The sequence below is a fragment of the Trichogramma pretiosum genome, unplaced genomic scaffold (assembly GCF_000599845.2).
Source record: "Trichogramma pretiosum strain Unisexual culture from Peru unplaced genomic scaffold, Tpre_2.0 scaffold50, whole genome shotgun sequence".
In the NCBI taxonomy this organism is placed as follows: domain Eukaryota; kingdom Metazoa; phylum Arthropoda; class Insecta; order Hymenoptera; family Trichogrammatidae; genus Trichogramma; species Trichogramma pretiosum.
In genome coordinates this window covers 324,426-346,277 of record NW_019640807.1, presented here as the reverse complement: position 1 = coordinate 346,277, position 21,852 = coordinate 324,426, and the positions used below count along the sequence as shown (strand labels likewise).

At 42.6% G+C, this 21,852-nt stretch overlaps 1 protein-coding gene across 1 annotated transcript in view; it reads left to right on the top strand.

Moving 5' to 3' along the window:
- Positions 1-21,852, top strand: part of LOC111694006 (lachesin-like) — a 96,053-nt gene that overhangs the window by 52,505 nt on the left and 21,696 nt on the right. The window contains exon 3 of the mRNA XM_023460469.1: positions 15,578-15,785. Coding sequence (XP_023316237.1) covers positions 15,578-15,785 — 208 coding nt within the window. The remainder of the gene's footprint in view (positions 1-15,577; positions 15,786-21,852) is intronic.

The following is a 21,852-nucleotide window of genomic DNA, read 5'->3' as shown; positions in this document are numbered from 1 at the left end:
AGTAGCAGCATCAGCGGCAGCGTTTACTCGTTTTGCTTTCTCTCCCTCTCTCTGACTCGTTCACTTTTATATAAACGCGACTGACAACGACGACGATTCTGTTTTTTTCACATCGGCTTGATCACGGGGGCTATTTATTCAAATCGACCACGATTCGAGTGGGAGAGGGAGGAGTTTAATTTCGATCGTTGGTAGTTCCATCATCCTTGGGTTAGATCTATATATCCCGCTACACTATATGTATATGGTATTTTACTCTCTCTCTCTCTCTCTTTCTCTCTCGTCCCATATGCCACACGCATGCAAGATCGTTACACGGCTTGGCTTTAATGAGCCCTGCGGGTTTTACTGTATCTATCTATCTCTCTCTCTCTCTCTCTTCCTCTCTTCCTCCAGCTCTCGAATCAAGCAATATAAGGCAGCAGCAGCAGCAGTGGCGGCAGCAGCATCATCGGCCTCGTGCACAATTACGTGGCGCGCGTGCCCCGACTCGGCGAAAAGGCTACCCTCTTTTCTCTGATGCTACTGCTGCTGCGGCCCTACGTACACATACACCCTCGGCGCGCACGAGCTTTCGAGCTTTCTCTCTCTCTCGTGCCACGGCTTGCAGAAATGTCTTTCTCTCTCTCTCTCTCTCTTGTGCTCGTTTGCGTTCAAACTCGTCCTTATCGAGAGGTCCTTTCTACAACGTGTACTTCTTCTTCCTCGTCGTCGTCGACGTCGTCGTAGTCTGCGCCAGATGCTGCGCAACTAAACTCCACGCTACTGCTCTACACGGTGCTTTCGCGCGCGTGTGTGTAGGTAGGTATAGTTACCGGCGTGTTTTCCCGTCGGCCTCTCTGTCTAACTCCGTGCAAGCGTCGTTCTACAAGCGTAAATTCAATTATTGAGGCTATGTATGCGTTTGCACGTGTGTGTGTGTACGAGGAAAGCTGCTTTCGGTTTTGATGAGTTTACACAGATGTACGGCTCGCGCGCGCGCACACACACGCGTTAGTGCGCTCAACGTTCCACTGTTGCTTTTGTACGATACACACATACACGTTACACACGTTTGTAATTAATCATTACTCCGCAATGTTCAAGTATGGTCGTTGATGATTTTTTCTCACACCACTGTCTGTCGCTCTTTTTTCGATACCCACGCAGTAAGCTTAATTGTCAAACGAATTCGTCGTGTTAAGGTAAAAAATAAAAATGATCACAAGTTATATCGAGCATCGTCTACATCTATAATCCCTTGTTCGCTCGAGCTAATGCATATTATCGACACTCGACGCGATCGACTGCCCGTACTGCTTCGATTGGCGTTCGACAACTCGCGCGAAAATATAGCAATGCAACTCGGCTGCGAGTCTATATTATTTTATAAATAATCCCCGGGCCTATATCGGCTCGTGCCCACGCGATGTTATACGTTATTTCTAGAAAATACCAGGCGCGTAATCCTATATATATGTGCATCGGACGCGTGTGTCCTGGCGCGTACGCACCCGTGCATCGGCCTATTTATATAATATGTATACACGCATTGAAAATATATCGAGTCTTGCTTGTGCGCATGTGTGTATGCGAGTACACTAGCAGCCCCGGATTTCAGTTGTTCAGCATGAATTTGCCATTTGGCGATAATTGAACGGGGGCTCGCGAGCCGCCGAGCCCACGATGCACTATGCGCGGCGTGAGCCGATCGGGGACGACAACGAAAAAAAAATAAAAAAAAAATAACGGAAAAAAGTAACAATAATAAAAATAAACAAAAAAAAAAAAAGAGGATACGGCAGGGTACAAGAAGTATGCGTATGTGTATATGTATTGGAAATAACAATACACAGCGCAACGAGTCGAAATCACAAATCCATTTGAACAATGAAATCATTCGTTATATCGTCGTCGTCCTCCTCCCATGTGCGGAGTTACCCGCGTTAGAGCTGCCGATGCATATTATACATCCCTCTCTCTCACTCGCTCTGTGGCTATCCAATTACTCTTTCTCTCTCGCTCGCTGGCTCGCTCTCTTTTGCTCTCCTCCGGATGCGCGAGCCTCGCCAGAAAAAGAGGGTAGGGCGCGGTGCAGAGGGGATATACACACACGCGTATCGCTATTATATAGTGTCTATACAACGTGCTTGTATGTGTATTATACCCATGGCCCATCGTGCGGTGTAGCCAGGACGCATTCGACGCGCGGCATTATACGCACATACATTTCTAGCAAAAAAAAAAAAAAAAAAAGATGAATCGCTCGATAACAAGCGTAAACCTTTATTTTAACGTCAACACATGCGCGCGTAGGCGTACATTGCTCTATATTGTAAAAAAAAAGTAACGAACGAACGAACGAACGATTGGTCGTTGTCGGGCCGGGGCCTATAATACACGCGCGCGCTCGTTGTTTTTCCGCGTTTTATTTCGCCCGTTTCGCTTAATCGCGAGTGCGTGCGCGCGTAAACGCATTATATACAGCGATATACACGGTGTGCCACGCTGCGCTTCGGGGTGAGTTTTTTTTTCTCTCGCTTCCTCTTGTTTTTTTTTTTTTTTTTTCATTCCAGTGGAAATAAACAAGTGGCATTGTACGTATGCGCGACGCGGCGCGTTAGTAGTACAACAACGGGGCACTCGTCGCGGACAGCGATCATGCGTAAAATTGATGAATCCGATTGTTTTATTCGCTTCCCAACCCCCGACCCCGGATCCCTGCAAAAACCATTGCGTACAATTTGACGAATTAAAAGCGAAAGTCGAACGGAAGTTCTTTTTTTTTGGGGCACGTCTGCACTGTTCGATCCCGACTGCTCTGCAGCGGGCTCCGAAATCTCGTCGTTTCAGCAGTATATACAACAGTAGCAGAAATGCGCACACACAAGCTCACGCGGCCAATAAACATAGGAAGGTATGCCGCCACTACTGCTCTATATATCTACGCCATCCTGCGTGATTCGCTTGGTTAACGCTCGCAATGCCCTTCATATAACGTATATGTATATATAATGCCCCGGATACTTCAAAGGCATTGCTCGGGCGCTCGATATATCACGGCGAGTTTGTGCGATGTGCCTTTCCTTCTCTCTGCGCGTGGCAACGGTACAAACTGACTCCGAGTCGAACGATTGACTCACGAACGTATCCACACGCACACAGACAGACACGGGTAGAGATGCGCACGTCAAAGCTCGGGACTACGGGCCATAATGTAGGCATCGTATTTTATAAGGTTTAACCGAGTGGCAAATGCAACGGAAATTATTTCAGCTATTTTTGCCCGCTGTTTCAGCAGCTGCAGCAGTAACGCGCGTCCTTTTCGACGTTTTAACATTGATTATCTCTCTCTCTTCCCCCGCGTTGCACTGTGTCAATACGAGTCCAGGGCTCGAGTTTTATTTGCTCACACGAGTAAACGCATACACACACAGACGCTCAGAAAGAGAGAGAAAGGGAAGGAGAAAAAAAAATCGCCAAAATAAAGAATTTAATTAAATTTAATGCATTTGATGATAAAAAAGCATGTGTGTAAACGCGCGCGTCAGGTACATATATACGTCGAGTTAAGCTCCGCTCGCGCGCGCGCGCACACACACATTATCCGTTGAAAAATATTATATTTAATTAATTAGAGTAAATTAAACAGCCGCAAAACGTGATAGAAAGTATAATAATTATTTGTTTGATGAAGCGCCCGGCGTCGGTGTGCCGCGCGTTACCCTCGACGCATGTAATCAACATAAATAGAGTGTCACCCACCCATGCCCCTCGGTGTGACAATGCGAGAGACAAATAAAGCGAGAGAAAGACAGAGCGCGAGGGCGAGGGTGGATGAGAGACAGAGCTATATACGGAACGAGACAAGAAGGTACTTGTGTAAAATAAAGTTCTGAAATGAGCAAAGGATTAAAGCTCGTTAAATCTTTCGTAAAAACGGAATTCCATCTTCAATTACACTTTACGCTGTATTTTCCGCTCTTCCTGTCTCTCTTTCTTTCTCTCTCTCTGCGAGTATATGCGTGCGCGTGGCGTGTGCTGCCGCTATATAATATAGCAGCGTCGGGGAAAAGTTCACGAAGCTCGCGGGCAAAAGATGCGTGACCGAGTGTATATATACGCACACAGGAAACCGCAAAATAGTTATATACTCTTAATAAAATTAATTTGCCAAAGAATCGCTGCGGCGTAAAAGAGAGAGAGAGACGAAGAGTGCGTATATATAATTTCTCTCTCTCTTGGTACGCGCGCTCGCGCGTAAATCCGAGCTTTTTTATAATACACCACCGCGCGCGCAGAGCACAAACGAGCGAACGTGAGAGTGAAATGGTAAAATTTTATTTCATCAGTCGAGAGCGTTGAATTCTTTTGTACTCTCATTACCTTTCGCCGCCGCCGCCCTCTCTGCGCACCGCGCCGGCCCACGGCGCTATATATACACGTATCTGCCCCGAGGGGCCAAAAGTATATATCATTTTCCTTTTCCTTTTCAATTTTTTTTTCTCATTCAACTGTACTCGTGTGTATTACCGCTTGAACCGAACTCGAAAGTGCGAATCGCTTTCGGACGTCGATAGCACGAAATTCTCATATACTTAAATTTGGTAATTGCACCTAGGACGGGGGGAGGATTCGAGATTACGACTCGAGGACTATATAACTTAGGCTGCTACACGCGTGTAATTGCTCGGGACTATGTAGGAGGACGTTGAATAATTTACAGTGTCTTGTGTACGGACGGTAACAAAAAAAGAGTAACAAGAGAATCAGTTGTAAAACGGAAGACAGCAGCAGCAGGCAAGAGAAAAGAGAAAGGAAGTGGAAGAGAGAGTGAAACAAGGAAGCAAATAATAGAAGGGGTAGAAAAAGAGTCGGGCAAAAAAAAAATGAGGTTGTAAGAGGTAGTCTCCCGGTCTTCGTATACACCGAGCGGTATTATTATATACTACGTCAGAGAGCACAGCGCGAGATCCGCGCAACGAAAGAAAAGGTCAACCCGTGTATACACGTATACTACCAGTACTGGTATATTATACGGGGATACATCCGCGAGGCAGTAGCACTTAGCAAATGATTTTTAAATTGAATCAGTTTCTTTTGCTACGGAGCTGCTTCTGGCGTTTCTTCCATTTTCTGCAGTTAAGCTCTCCTCCTTCTCTCTCTTTTTCTATCTCTCGTCTCCTTCTCTCTCTATCTTTTCGCTCTCGCCTCGCGGAAAGTGACTGAGTGAGTGAGCGAACGACGCGTTGACAGCTGCGAGTGTATATATATAACTAAATACATGCTATATAGAGAGAGGAGAAAAAAAGAGAGAGAGAGAACAGAGTCTTTTTCCTCCTTTCTATAACTATCAACTCTCGTACAGTATATGTACACATACGCACTCCAGCATCTTTTCTTTACCTTCGGCATTTGTATATAATCGACTTATCAAAGCGTCGAGTGAGAATTAAGAAGAAAAGGAAAAAAAGGAACAGCTACCTCTCGCGTAGCCGCAAAGTTTACCGCTATAGCGTACAGTGCAGATAGCAGCAGTAGCAGCAGCAGCGGCATATCGACTATGGCACGTTATATTATATATCGAGTTATATACACTGTATAGGAGTCAAAGCACTCATGAACTGCTGGGAAACAAGTTATACCGGCAGCGGTGAAGCAATAGTTAAGCAAAAGCCGCGCCGTTACTACTACTACTACTACCAGCACTATACGTGTACTATATACCTCTATTTTGCGTATATACGTACTACGAGCAGCAGCAAACTCGCGCGGAAGAGCTGTCTCACTTTGGGGGGGCCTGTTTCACCTCCCCCGCACGCGCGCGCGATCGAACACCCCCCGAAAAATCGGGTATACTTAATATCAAAGTCCGTATAATAGGCGACGAGCGTTTCGCCGATAAATGATCAAACACCGTGTGCATCGAGAGGCGCGTAATACTATATCTATCTATCTATCTACTACCGCATCGTACGAAGAAACTCGAAACTATCGCCGCTACGTACAGTATGGCCAGTAACAGCAAGCTAAGTATATATAATATACTTAAGGAGGCTGTAGCGAAAATGAAAAAGACTTAAGATCTTAATGAAATTTTAACCACTGATAGTTAGTGAAATTACAAGATTTTTGGTAAAAAAAAAATTGGGGGTTTCCGTGCAAATTTGGGAAATATGGAATTTCAAAGTTTCGGCAATTTAACATTGATTTAAATGGGAGCAGGCAGTCTTTAGTGTACTGTGAGCTCAAATCACTTAAGAAGTTTATGAAATTAACATATGTTATAGAAAATTTCATTAGCTTTCGAATGGTACAATAAAAAATGGGGGTTTCCGTGCAAATAAACAAATTATGATTTTTTGAAAATTTGTACCGTAGCGATACCGGGTCACCCGACGTCAACGAGTGGCGCGTAAAAGAAGCAGAGCCGAGCCTTGTATAACACATGTACCACAGCTGTAGCAGACGCTGCTGTCTGCTGCTTGCCGCCGGCGGCGCTACGTGCTGCGGCACTGCGTAACGCACCGCGCAATACCAGTACTAGAGCACTCAATTGTAGAACCTCCTACAGCGCTACAGCCTCCTTAACGTCGCTGAGAAACGATCTAGAGTCCCGCGCGCGTGAATGTGTTGGTACACACTGCTATCCCGTGTGCGATTGGTAATAACTGACCTGCGGATACGAGTGTCGAAAAGCTATCCGATTTTGCTCCTCCGTTTCTTTCTCGATATCTATCGCCTATATCGCGTATACGCTCGCGAATCGGGGGAGGCGTGTGTGTACGTAAAATGGATATGGATGGGAAGCGCGGAGGCCAAGGATAAACAAAGCCATATTTCACGCGTCGACAAGAGAGAGAGAGAGAGAGTTAGAGAAAGAGAGTGGAGAGCTTGTTTTTTCGGTAAAAAAAAAAAAAAAATAAAACACACGATCGCGAGCGCGCGAAACTGTACGACATCGCCGATGTTCGTGGAAAACAGCTTTTCGCGAGGCTACGTATATATATGAGGTGTGAAAAGAGCGAGACTCTATAGTCAGCAGCAATTTTTTGGGAGCGATCGAGGACTTGAAATTTTCATCTACATATCCATATGTATGATCTTAGAGGTACGATTTTTTTGTTTCTAGAGATTACAACATTGTCAAATTTTAAGATTATCAATGTCTAAACAAGATATGAGTTAAACAGGTGGAGGGCATTGTTCTTACTTCGGTACTAGGATAATATTGTTCACTTTAAAGTTAATTTAATAAGGATCGGAAAAAAGTTTTTTACGAACACGATGAAATTAAATACAATTGTAACTGCTTTATTTATTTTTTTTTTTTAAATTGAATAATAATTTTATGACATATTTTCTGAAATCTCGTGATGTACTGTACACATGTGATTGTAGAATTCTTCATCATGTCCAAATGCATCCGAAACGAGTCTCATACTCTGTTCAGAACATGTACTGTTTTCAAGTGTTTTTTTAGACAACTATTGCGTAAATATGATTTCTGGCAAATATCACACTCGAAGTATTTGTTACGATCTTGTACTGTGTTTATGTGCCTGTTGAGATTATTTCTATCTCCAAATGATTTGTGACAAAGCGCACACTCGAAGGGTGTCTTACGATCATGTACTACATTAATGTGAATTTTAAGTCGGTCCTTGCGGCCAAATGATTTTTGACAAATCTCACACTTGAAGAGTTTAATCCGATTATGTACTGTATTCAAATGAGTTTTGAAGTTACACTTTAGTCCAAATGATTTGTGACAAATCTCACATTCAAAAGGTTTGCTAAGATCATGTACTAAATTCACGTGACGTTTGAGGTGAAATTTTCGTCCAAATGATTTATGACAAATGTAACATTCAAAGGGTTTACTCCGATTATGTATAGCGTTTATGTGTTTCTTGAGGTCACTGCTATATCCAAATGATTTATGACAAATTTTACATTCAAAGGGCTTGATCCCATCATGTACTGATCTTATGTGCTTATTGAGGTAATGCTTGTATCCAAATGATTTATGACAAATCTCACATTGGAACGGTTTGATGCAATTATGAACTGCATTTATGTGAGAACTCACGTGATGTTTTAGTCCAAATGATTTATGACAAATGTCACATTCAAATGGTTTGCTCCGATTATGTACTGCACTTATATGTTTTTTAAGGTTACTTTTTAGTCCAAATGATTTGTGGCAAATGTCACATTCGAAGGGTGTTACAGGATTATGTACTTTTTTTATGTGAGCTTTGAGGTATTTTTCGTATCTAAATAGTTTTTGACAAATCTTACATTCATATGGTTTTATGCTGTTGTGTGTCGTGTCCATATATATTTTTGAAATTGGTTTTTCAATTTTCACAATAGATGGATGATGCTCATTTTTGCAAATGATTGTTGATAAAGACTTCATTTCAAGTTTCACATTCTTACACTCAAAATCAACGAATATATTTTCATACGTGTTATTGTCTTGATCTTCATTTTCTGTTTTTACAGTAGGTAGGCCAGTCTGATGCTCAGTTTTACAGATGGTTGTCGGTTCAGATTTCACATCTTTGCACTCAAAAACTGCGTCTATTTTTTCGTCTAATTTTTTTTGTAACGACATAACCTCATTCACATGATCTTTCTAAAATTATGTAATAACTTTTAATAGTGGAAAAACAAAGCATAAATCCAATTGTTAAACTCACCGATAGTATATGTGACGAGAATGTATCAAAATTTTTTGCTTTGCAAGAGTCCACAGAATTGAAAATATCTTCGCCTGCATCTATCCAATTATCTATCAGTTCTTCCTTCACTCTGGAGAATAATAGAATTTGATGAGGTAATTGCTTGAAAAAATATCATGGCGTGTACAAAACAGTTATACCTTATTGTTTTCTCTCTGCTTGCCATCGCTCGCTGGATTATATGTAATCACTTTGAATTTTCACTTTTTGCTCCGAGAAAATATTTTGAGGTTAGATGCCTCGATCAGCCGACAGTATACCCCGCTTTCAGCAATTCGTAAACACTTGCTCATTGAGGAACTTGGACACTCGCGAGCGACTGAACGATAGTAGCAACGAGCCGCGGCGTTTAGTGACTAGCTTCTTGGTGATACTTTCCCCCTCTATCGTAGCCTACTTGTGGGCAGTAATGTAATCATTTTGAAAAAAAAACCTCGAATTTTTCAAAAAGTAAAACACAAAGTGGAATACAAATAATATTTCAAAGTTCCTTTGATGCTTGTCGTCATTTCATAAATGTCATGGTCAGGTATATTTAAATTTCATTAAAATCACAGTCAATTAATTATCGTATAAAATACCACATCAGACCCAGGAAGCAGATTCTCACGACAGCGGAAGTAAAAATAAAAATGCAACTTGCGTTAAATCGATTGGATTTCGCCTGAGCAATCTAAGTACGCAGGACACGGAATGACGTTCATCTCGATTACTTCTTCTTCTTCTTCTTCTTCTTCATCTTCTTTGCGGAAAACAGGGCGAGTATAAACGCGAGCTATATGGTGCCGAGTGAAAAACGATTGTTGGAGAAAAGTTATAGCAAAACATGAAAGATAAGGAGGCGCTCCAGAAGAGAGGTAGAGAGAGGGAAAAAAAGATTGGAAACGCGTCCGTGTCTATGTGTGTGCAGTCTGCGTGTGTGAAGTCAGCCTCCCTCGGCCGAAAGAGAGAGAGAGATAGAAGAAAAAAAAAGATAAGGCCATCGCCGCAGCGTGCTGTATATACGATCCGCGTATACTTTTGTGTATAGTATATATGGTGCGCGCCGGGCGCGGGGCAGAGAAAGAGAGAAGCGAGATAGAGCAGTGTAGCAGCGGCTGTGCAGCCAGACTGGACGGCTCCACGACGGCGTTTTGCGGCGTAGCATCGGCATCAGCAGCAGCTACATACATACACACATATATAGCTCGCGAGAGAGGCTCCGCGAGAGCGCAGTAAACAAAGCTGTAACTCTCTCTGGGGCACGAAGCTCTTTCGTGGCTAGACTTTCTCGCTCGCTCACTTTTGTCGGTGACTGCTGTAGAGCCGCGCGGCGAGTGAGCTTGCAGGCAACACACACACGACTACGGCGAATCAATGTGCGCTTCTCCACTTTTTATATCGCTTGTATACAACGACCAATCCATCTTTCGATATGCATCTGCCTTTCCAGGAACGTTATATATACGTGTATAACCGCGGCGCGCGCGAGGCAGACGATTTTCCTCCCGGTTTGCGATGAAAAACATATTCAGGGCTGCTTTCAAGCTGCAAGCTCTCTCTTCGAGGCTCTACGAGACTCGTAATACAATTATTTCCTCGATTTCGTCATAATTCACACACTGCTTCGATATTATACAGAGAGCAGAATTTCCCCGGCACACACAACGATATCTATTATATCTTCGTATATTACATGTAAGCGGTCGACGTTTTATTTTCATTATTACATTTATACGCGGCTCTCCTCTCTCTATCTCTCTCTTCCGGAGTAATTCGCGCGTATACCTACGTACGGACGCGCGATATCAAAAATTAATTAAAATCACATGCGAGTGCGGAGAAACTCTCCTGTACGCGCGGAGCAGGAAATTTAACGCTTTAATCCGAGGGCATATAATAGACGGACTGTACGGGGGCGCACTGCCGCGCATTATTATCATCGTTATTATTATTATCATTATTATCATATCTGCATGTGTGCGAGAGTCCAAGCACAGCCGGAAATCCCAAAATCCCGCGCGGACAAAAGCTCGGCACGCGCGCGAGGTTCCCTCTCCCTGGCCCCTCTCCCGAAAAAAGGCAAAAGAAATGAGCGAATATCGTTTAGTGTGTACATGGGTGATCATGTATACACATACACACCTGTGAGTAGAGCTTTATGCGCGGTGTAACGTTAACTCGTACATCCGGATTACGTTTCGAACGATGCTATATCGCGTAAGTCATAAAAATATAACGTAAATTACGCGATGGGAGTTTTGAGTTTTCTACTCTGTAATATAAATACACACACCCACGCCCACACACACTTACAACTATACGTACACGATTCTTACGGTTTGTAAATCGGCGTCATATTTTTGTATACGTTTACGACGGCACGAGCAGTAGGAGCGTTGACATATAGATATACTCATCCCGATATAACTCGGACAAAAGTTCGCCCGTATACGAGCGTCCGTTAAAGTATCCCGCAATTGTCGTATCGGGGCTACAGGGCGCCGTGCGATATTCGCGTGATATATATAACGTAAAAAAATCGGGCTTTTTTGATCGATTTTTGCGTGACCCACAGTGAAAGTAGGATACGAGCTTTGAGATACCGATCGTATACAAGACCGTGGGGACTCGTTGCGAGTCCAATTTTTCTTTCTTTCGCCGCTTCTTTTTAGAATTTCTCCTGCGCGTGAAGTTTACAGTATTCAATTTCACGCATCTATTTTCTTAATTTTTTATTCGATCCTCTCAACCTCTCCTAAAAAATTGATAGTCTGATTGTGTCATTCCGAGAAATGACTTGTAATTGGTCGTTGGGATTTTAGTGGTGACGCCATTTGTATATTGAACCCAATTTTTTAAATTCATAATTAAAGATGATGGCTTTTGAATTGCATGCAACGAGCTGATATATCATTGCCTGTGAACCGCGTTGAATGATGGCTTTATATGCATCAATAAATCTTCAATAAAATTATTATAATTTTTTGGATTTACAGGAAGTTATAGTTGCGTCAAGTGCATTAGACGACACTCGTATAAGTAAATGAAACCCGACATTTCAATAAACTTCGCACATGCACATTGACGAAGATGAAGTCGAGCTTCACTCTAGTGTATTGCTTTTACCTCGTACACACAAATTCAAAAACTCGACCGGATTTAGTTAGGAAATTTTCTTTAAAATAAAAGATTGTCAAAATTACACATTCGATTGTAAAAATCTTTATTCAGTTCAAATAGGTCTCAAACCAAACTCGTGCTCCTAAGTTTGCTGAGATTATGTACTATCATAATGTGTTTTTTGAGTAGATTCTGGTGTTCAAATGTTTTGTGACAAATTTCACACTCGAAGGGTTTGCTCCGATTATGTACTGAATTTATGTGCCTATAGAGATTACCTTGTATGCCGAATGATTTGTGACAAATCTCACATTCGAAGGGTTTGACATGATTATGTATTGTATTTATGTGAGAACTCAGGTGATGTTTTAGTCCAAATGATTTATGACAAATGTCACATTCAAAGGGTTTACTCCGATTATGTACTGTATTCAAATGAGTTTTGAAATTACACTTTAGTCCAAATGATTTGTGACAAATGTCGCACTCAAAAGATTTGATTCGACCATGCACTACATTTACGTGAGTTTGGAGGTTACATTTTGATCTAAATGGTTTCTGACAAATCTCACATTCAAAAGGTTTGCTACGATCATGTAATGCATTCTTGTGAACTTTGAGGGTTTTTTCGTATCCAAATAGTTTGTGATACATCTTACATTCATATGGTTTTATGCTCTTATGTGTCGTGTTCATATCTATTTTTGAAATTGTTTTTTCAATTTTCACAGTAGACGAATGACTTTGATGCTCATTTTTGAAAATGATTGTTGATGAAGACTTCATTTCAAGTTTCACATTCTTGCACTCAAAATCAACAGATATATTTTCATTCATATCAATGACCCGATTTTCATTTTCTATTTTTATAGTAGGTAGGCCAATCTGATTCTCAGTTTTACAGATGGCTGTCGATTCAGATTTCACGTCTTTGCACTCAAAATCTGCGTATATTTTTTCATCTGATTTTTCTTGTAACGACATAACCCCATTTATATGATTTTTCTAAAATTGAAATATCGTAACCATTTTAATAGTGCAAAAACACAACATAAATAAAATTATTCAACTTACTGATGATTTATAGAACTTGCATGTGTCAATGTTTTTGACTTTACAAGAGTCCACTGAATCGCAAGTATAATCGGTGCCTGCATCTTCCCAAGAATCATTCGGCTCTTGCTTCACTCTAGAGAATAATCGAGTTTTATGAAGCGATTGCTTTAAAAAATATCACCGCATGTCAAAGAAAAATTCAGTGAGTACCTGACTATGTCCTCTATGTTTTCCATCACTCGCTTGATTGTATGCGATTACCATGAATTTTCACTATTTGCACTGAGGAAATATTTGAGGTTATGTCCCTCGATTGTATCGACTTATAGACTCTTTCAGGGATATCGTCTGTAAACACTTGTTTATCCAGAAATTAGATACTTGCTATAGCTAATGAGCACACTACTTACATTTTAATCAGGAAATCCTGAGATTGCGATAGCTCGATGACGATATTTTATCCTTTCACTGTCGATCTGCTGTTCGCAAAAAAATTACTGCGAAACATAGAGGCCCTCGCGTATCATTATGAAACTACACCGATATACTGTAATGAAAATGCCATTCATCCAGGGGCACAATTTGTTGTATACAAGTAAGTGCGACACACGGTATAACATTCACGGAGCAACGAAATAATTCAAGTCGTAATTTATCTGCAGTAGAAAAAAATTATAAGTCTCATAAAGATTTTACACAATTGTGTTTATGAAATTTTCATAAAATATAAATATTTAAAAAAATAAGTGTATCATTCTAAAAACATTTAAAAACTCGATAGTCCTAATGTCATAAAATCATTATGAAGCTTATCGCTCTTTTCTCCTTGGCATTGTACGCCATTAAATAGCGAAAACTCAAAGCGCGAATTAAATATTTCCGTTGAATCCCCCAGATTTGTTCACTGCTCCATGAATGACAAAGCCTCGCTTGTATTTCTCTAACCTCGCTGCGCAAAATGTAATCCCTTTTATATGCTCGTCCGGTGCCCTATTGGGATCAAACCGTGAGCGTGTTTCTAAAATAATTATTATGTACCACTCGACAGCTAAACCTTCATTATCATCATCATCATCATCGACCCGCAAAGCCACGTCGAAATCTCTTTTCTTTCTTTTTTCCACCTTCGGTACTCGCAGTTTCTCGATATTCCGACTGAATCGAGCTCTCGCGATTGCGCGCGGTTTCAATCGCGGTTCGCTAATGGGGCCAAAAGTCGTAATTGAAAGATAAAAAAAGGAAGAAGAAGAAAAAGATGAGAAACGAAGCAGTACGAGGAAAGGGCTTTCAGCGATTCTTCCTTAAGAAGATATCGTTCGTTACGGAGGGATTGCTCGTCTTGTATACATTAGACGGGCGCGCATTTCAACCCCTTGGCCATATTCTTCGTTATATTATATTCGAGTCCCGCCGCGGCGGTATAGTAAGTTTCTTCGCTTTCCCTCGCACATATATATACGGCAAGGCAGCTGCGCGCGGACTCTCGATTCGGTAGGGATGTATATCCCACGAGACCCTGGGCAGAGAGTCCGGAAACAGCAGCAGCAGCAGCAGCTCGAGAAGAAGATATCCCTCGGTATAGCAGTACGGTTCGTCCGGAGGCTGGGTCCAGTGCTCGATTGCACTTTTCGTATGGCTTGTACGTGTAATAATATGTTTCGCGTGTACTACTCGACGATGAATCACACACACACACCGAGTCCTTGGAGAAATACGTACGGATAAATCGAAAAATTTGAAGTAGCCGAAAAGTTTTTTGTTTCGATTTATCGTACACCGTCAAAAATATTTACGTTGAAATTAATGTTGAAGCGAAGAGAGTTTTTTCCTTCTCAGAAGTGAATTTAGTTTCACGCAAAATCACCGAAATCAATGTGATTTTAATTGCATTTGAATTATGTTTCATGGATCAATTAAATTGTACTTCATATCGAATTTAATGGCAAAAGTCCTTGAATTACATACGGATCATATTAATTTTAATAATTGGACGTGAAGGTAAATTTGTAAAATTTAGATCTATGTGGTACTATGGCCACCGCGTAGCTAACAACTATTTTATCGAAATTCCTGGGTATTTAGTCTTGGAGTGCTTGGACTTATACAACTATTTTCACTTTGTCACTCGCAGATTTAGAGTCGAAGATACTCGCCATCTGTCGGTAAAAGCTACAATTACTTAGGGAAGGGTTTCAGCGGCCTGGTTTTGGTGCCGCCCTTCGTAGGTACTTGCTGGACCTCCAGAGTGGCAGCTAGTCTACCGGTGTTTACCTGTTGTCTTCTATTTGTAATCTATTGGTTTCTTTTTTTTTATTCTTTTTTTTGTTTATCTTTTTTGTTTTTTTCATGTTTATAATTGTTGATATGTGTGATATTCGTGCCCGTGTCTCGCGTTGCTAACCGGGAGACTGTATTGTTGCCTTGGGCTACGTTGGACTTAAGTCCTTAGCCTCAAATAATAAATATTAAATATTAAATATTAAATATTACTTATGATCGAATATCCGTTCATTTTTTCTAGCATTTATTGCAAATCGTAACATTTATATTTAATTGAAACGCTTTAATTGAAATATAGATAGTCAAATAATTTATGTTAATTTTTCACTCGAACAACAAAATTAAAAATAAACCTCATACGAAATTGACCCCATTCGACTTATACATCCATACGTTGGCGTCGTTGACAGGTAGCCTGGATGCTGTTCGACCAGTCGGCCATACTGACGGTGCACAATCACGTGATCACGAGGAATCCGAGAATATCCGTGTCGCACGACAAGCACCGCACCTGGTACCTACATATCAGCAACGTCCAGGAGGAGGACAAGGGCAGGTACATGTGTCAGATAAACACGGCCACGGCTAAAACCCAGTACGGATATCTTCACGTCGTCGGTGAGTACATACGAAATTGAATAAATAAATAGTACCCCACGGATATTTTCATCGTTCTACCTCGTCACTTTTCCACGTTAATTCCCTCTTTTCTTCTCCTGTTTTTTTGTTCGTGAAATAATTTCAACGAATTTTATTATTATAGCACGCTTGAGATTCGCGACCCAACCACCGCGAGAATCGTTCAATTAGTGGTATAGGTCGAGCCACAGTGGTGAACCCGCAGAGGCAAAGGCGCGGAGGGATGAATATTAATATCCTAGAGGAGTTTCGACATCTCTCCCGTTGTCTCCCCCTTTCGTTTCGAGTGTAGATAAAGAGGCACCGGAGAAAGGCCATCCGCGAAGCTGAAAACGAGCAGAGCGTGGAAGTACGACGTCTGCGCGCGCCGCTAAAGTCGAGAAGAGAATAAAAGCTCGTCTATACGTATCATTAGTAAAGTCTTAATTAATTGTTTCCGCGCGCGAGATATTCACTTATTGCCGCACTTTCGTCCTTACAGGCAATATCAATCGAAATACATCGTAATATATGTATGACTTTCGATTGGCCGCGAACGACAACGACGACGACGACGACGACGACGGGCCATGATGAAAATGTAAATTGATATATGAAAAAGAGAATAAAAAATTGCCACGCAGGAAAACTCGAGGCTCGCGTACACGCGTACGTACGTCTGTTTTATGGGCGCTGCGGATGTAAAACGATCCTCTTGACTACTCGTGGCTGGCTAACTGCAAGCACACCCACGCACACACGCGCGTGTATCATATACGTGTACGCGAAGCGAGAGAGAGAGAGAGAGAGAGTCAAGAGGGCATAAAAATGGCAATATGTAGTTCTCACGACAATGCGGAGAATATATATTCAGTTGCCGCTGCTGGGCGTGGGCGTACGGGTGTGAATGGGATAGGGATTTTGACTCGCATTCGCAGAGGGCCTGAAAACACATACACGCGTGTGTATGCGTCCTCGAAATATATCTACATAATAACACGCCGACTGCGTATAGTGAGAGAAAACTAGTGTCTGTGTGTCGCCCGGCCGACACTCGCTGCTGCGCGCGTATAATACAAACCGGGCAATATAGTCGCGAGCATAATGCCGCGCGCGCCGCAAGTTTCGCTTGTACATACACAGTTGCAAGCTCTATAACTCAATGTCGCGTACACGTATATACACGTGTGCGTATATTGTATGGGTGAGTGTTTTATACATTGTTTTCAACGCCGCGGCAAATCTATTAGATTTTTATGACCCTATCCCCGTGTGACGTTTTGTACGTACTATATACCTCGTAAACAAAAACTTAAGTACTCTGTACCGTACATCATTTCTTCTTATTTTGTTTTTTTTTTATACATCTTTACGCGCGGCAGCAGCAACGAAAGGTACATTTCTCGCGGGCGCGACTTGGGTCAATAGTAATTTCTTTGGGTCGATCGCGAACCGACCCGTACGAGCACGTGTTTATTTTTGCTTGCCGGTGGTTTTCGAGACTCTCTTCCTCTTCATTATAAACGAGCCGGTACTTTCTCTCTCTCTCTCTCTCTCTCTTTTCGAGCTCATCCCTCTCGCTGGTGGAGCATCAATCCGTACTGCGTCTCTCTTTCAGCCCTTCAACAGCGAGAAAAAGAGAGAGAGAGAGAATTTGGTGTGCTTTAGCCCCTTCTCTCTTACAAACGTTGGGCGAGTTTTAAAGAACGAGAGAGAATGAGAGAGAAAGAGAAGATCAGCGCTGCGTGTACACTAAGTCGCGTATTTACTCGGTGCGGAGCCGTACATATAGCCGGGCGCAGACACTTTCATTGGACTCGTCTTGTGTTTTCCAGTCTGTGGAGGATTTACAAAGCGCTGCTTGTCGCGCTGTTGTTGTTCTTCTTCGTCTTCTTCGACGTCTTCGTCGTCCACTGTGTAGCCTCTATACAGGAGACGCAGTGTAACCCATTGGCGAGCGGTATGTGCGTTCTCTCATATCGGACACACACACACGCAAAATCCCATACACATAAGTAACAAAACTCGCAAGACGGGGGCTGCGATGAGAAAAAGTTTGTCTTTAGCTCTACTACCCTCGTTCTTCACGTTTTATTCTCTCCCCCCCCCCGCCCGGCCGATTTTCTATTGCTTCGACAAAGCGCGCGGGTATACAGACGAAAGAGCGAGCGAGCAATTCTTGCGACGACGATGTAAAGAACAAAAAAAAATCAACAGAGGAAAGAAGAAAAAAGGAATCGTAGAAAGAGAAATATTTGTTCGTAAAAAACACCGATCTAACTTGTTGGACTGGGAAGGAGACTAACGTCCTGTGGACTACTACTACTACTACTACTACTACTACTACTACTACTACTACTACTACTACTACTACTACTACTACTAGCGGTAGTATTTGAACGAATTGACGGATAAAGAGAGAATGTTTGCGGCCAAACGAAATAAAATAGATCGCCGTGCCCCGCAGGACGGACATTACGTAGATATATATATCGAACACGAGAGATCAAGTTGATTATATGGGATACCGATCATTGAGGGTGGGGTCCCCGATATAAAAGCTCCGAGTTTACAAAGGTATTTTCTACCGAGTACGTTTATACATCGATAAATAAATAAATGAATCGATTACTTGGTGCTTGCGGTCGCGCTTTAACGCGCGCGGAAAAGAAAGCTGAAACAAAGGATGCGGGTTTTGAAATCGTTCCCGATCGGATTGACGTTCGCGATTATTTCTACTTTATACTTTCCGTGTATAATCGAGTAAACGAGGGAAATTTTTCAGAAATTCGTAGAGTTGGACGAGATGGCTTGTAGCAGTGTGGTAGTCTCATTCAAAATGAAGATGACATTACCCAGTTTCTACAATCGAAGAAAGTTGAGCAGTATTTATACTAGCTAGAACTTTTGACACTTGCGTGTTTACAATGCTCCACCTGTTGGAAAAATCAAAAAGCTCATAAGCAGCTATGAAAACTTGAATTATCGATGAACCTCGTTACGATACATTCCAGCCGAAGAGCACCTGTAACTGTACATCGAACTAAATGAGAATATTAACAATTTACTTCACGATTTCACATTACGAGCCAATACTTATAATACCATGAACGTATATCCACGCAGATAAACTTTCTTTGCCGTCCGAATCGTTTTTTTTTTCGCTCTTTCCCACTTTATATTGCATCGCAAAAGTTGACGCGGTACACACGCGCGCGCACCGGGTTAGTTTAAGATGTTTCCCTCGACTTCAAAGACTCGGAGGAAAAAATCGCTCATTAAAATCTCTGATGACAGCGCGAGCATGCGCGCCCGCCGCCGCGCGTTTATACCCGGGGCAAATCGACTCTCCGGTACACACGTACGCCCGAGTTAAAAAAGAAGATGATAAAATAACAAAAAAAAAAAAAATCTAAACGAGCTAAAAAAGTTCTTCGAGAGGATTAAGAGAGAGAGAGGAACAAAAAATAAAGGAAACGAAAATGGAACGAGTTTTTCGAGTGCATTTCCGTACACATAATTATAAGTATGTATACATACGTGCGTCGTCGAAGGATTCTCGCGCGACGAGTTTTTCTAACGTCTACCCTCTCGCTTTTTTTTGCACCCCCGCCTACTTCTGCTCGCGTATACGCATGCATACGGTGTATATCGAGCGCGGGGGGGGGGGCGCAGAGAGAATCTTGACACGAGTTCCAGGCGGCGCGCATCCGTTTCAAGTAAGATCCAATGAACTGTCAAGCGCAAGAATCTCTCGGGCGCGGCGCGCTATACTCCATACACACGCGCGCGTATACAGCTGCAAACAGTGTTGCGAAAATAAGCCAAGACTCGAGGCTCTCTGGCTGCGCTGCGCTGTCAGAGTCAGTCAGAGCGCATCAGCTCTCTCTTCTCCTTCGCCGCGCGTATACGCGCGCAAAATGTAGCTGCCATTGAATATTGAAAGGAAAGTATATATTCGGAGGCGGAGAACTGCTGCGCGAGATGTATATGCAAAGGAACGCGCGTATACACATCGAGCTTGCGCGAGCTTTTACTTTTGCGCATTTCATTTTGCATGTAGCCGTATAATGGCCAGCGATACATCGAGAGATTACGCGTCGATATACAGCGAGAGAGAAGGTCGAGTATAGCCAGTCACTTTTCGGTTGTATCTACAGAATAGCCGCGTTCGCTGCTTATGCCATCTCTCTTGAGTCTGGCCGCGCTGTATTGTCCGAAATCGAAGCCGATCGAACGACGATGAATTTTACCGGAATCACGGATTATTTCATTCGAGTGACTTTTCGATCGATCTTTGAACTTGCCGATGATAATTAGCAGCTGTGAAATTGTTACGCGTGTCTGTGTAGTTTCTCTCACGCATACATATACACGCACGTACAAATCACATACGTACGTATCATGCCATTGAAATGCACATACAGTTAGCCGAACTGCAAGTACTGCAACGCGTGTGCTCTCGAAACACATCGTAAAATCCTACGCCGGCAACTATATTTTCATGAATATGCAATGATATCCGCGTGTATACGAGTCAACTTCTCTCTTCCTCTCTCTCTCGCTCGCTCGCATCAATCATACATGTATTCGTTCGCGATACCGACGAACGAATCTATTTTTTTCTTTTTTTTTGCACAAAAAAGAACGAAAGGAGGAAAAAAACAAGCCAGCGAGAGATAGATACGGATCGAGCCGAGGGATAAATGATTCCTTCGAAAACATCGTGCATACACTCGTGGCGTTGTATACGGTTTCGAGTCGAGGTTTTGGGTGTTTTGCATGCTTTCCCTATCCTCTCTCTCGCGTTAGCGGGCTGTGCGGGGCGGGTATTATTCCGAACGAGACGCGCTCGCGAGTCACCGTGTGTGCTACTGTACACATAACACGATACAACGCAACACAGAACACTTCCTATTGCATAACAACGCAACGCGGAGCTGCGCGACACTCGTTACACGCCTGAATAATGCATCGAAACGACAACAGCCGTGCACCACCATCGGCGCTGCTGCATATATACATCCTATGTACACGATCTTATGCACACACATACACACATACGCGTGTACGATCGACACGTGTGTCGCGCGACCCGAGCTCGACGTGTATTATGCGATCCGGCGGCGCATTCATATTAACATTAATGCGTCGTCTTCGAAGGAGAGAGAGAGAGAGAGAGAGAGAGAGAGAGTCGCTTTGTTGCGGCTGGCTATTTCGTTTAGCATAGAGCACGCACGTCCACATTATGCTACTTTATAAGCGAAGGCTTCCCTTTTTTTTCATTCTTTTTTTTACTCTTCGCTTTTGATAAATTTCACCACAAAGAATTTAATATCGATTTATTAACTGAGCTTGCACACACACACACACACATACACACACATTCACCCGAACGATCGAGCTTTTTTTTTCTCTCTCCTTTACCTTAGTCCTTGCAAGCTCTCAAGAACGTATAACTTTTATGTGTGCGTTTCTTCTCTCTCTCACTCGCTCTTTCTGTGAGCTCGCTTGCCGTAGTGGCTCGGCAGTCGTAATAAAGTAGAATATTACACAGACGTATACATACGTAAAGTGAGAGAGCTAGCGAGTGAGCGAGAGAGAAGCCGTAATATAATATACTTACTCAAAATCCATCGGTTGCGAAGCTCGCGCGCGCCTCGCCCTCTTACATACATACATATATAGGACGCGGGGCAAAGGCGGCGTGCTGTGCTTGCTAGCGAAGTATAGCAGTCTTTGCTATGGCTCTCACTCGACGAGCTACATTAGTCTCTCTCTCTCGCAAGCACACACACACATCCACGTTTATACACGGAGAAAAGAGAATATGACGCTGGCGCACTAGTCTTATACTTTTTCCTTATCGTATTATACGTGGAAAACGACGAAGGAGTGCTGCCGGTTATATGTACGCCGGCAAAAGGCGTACGTATATATATACGCGTCCTTTAAGTTACATATATATTTTATACTCTCAAAGAGCCGTCGAGGACTTAAACGCTGCGTCATTAGCGAGGCACTCGCATGTACTTATCGTGCTTTATGACGACTGCCGAGCGCGAGT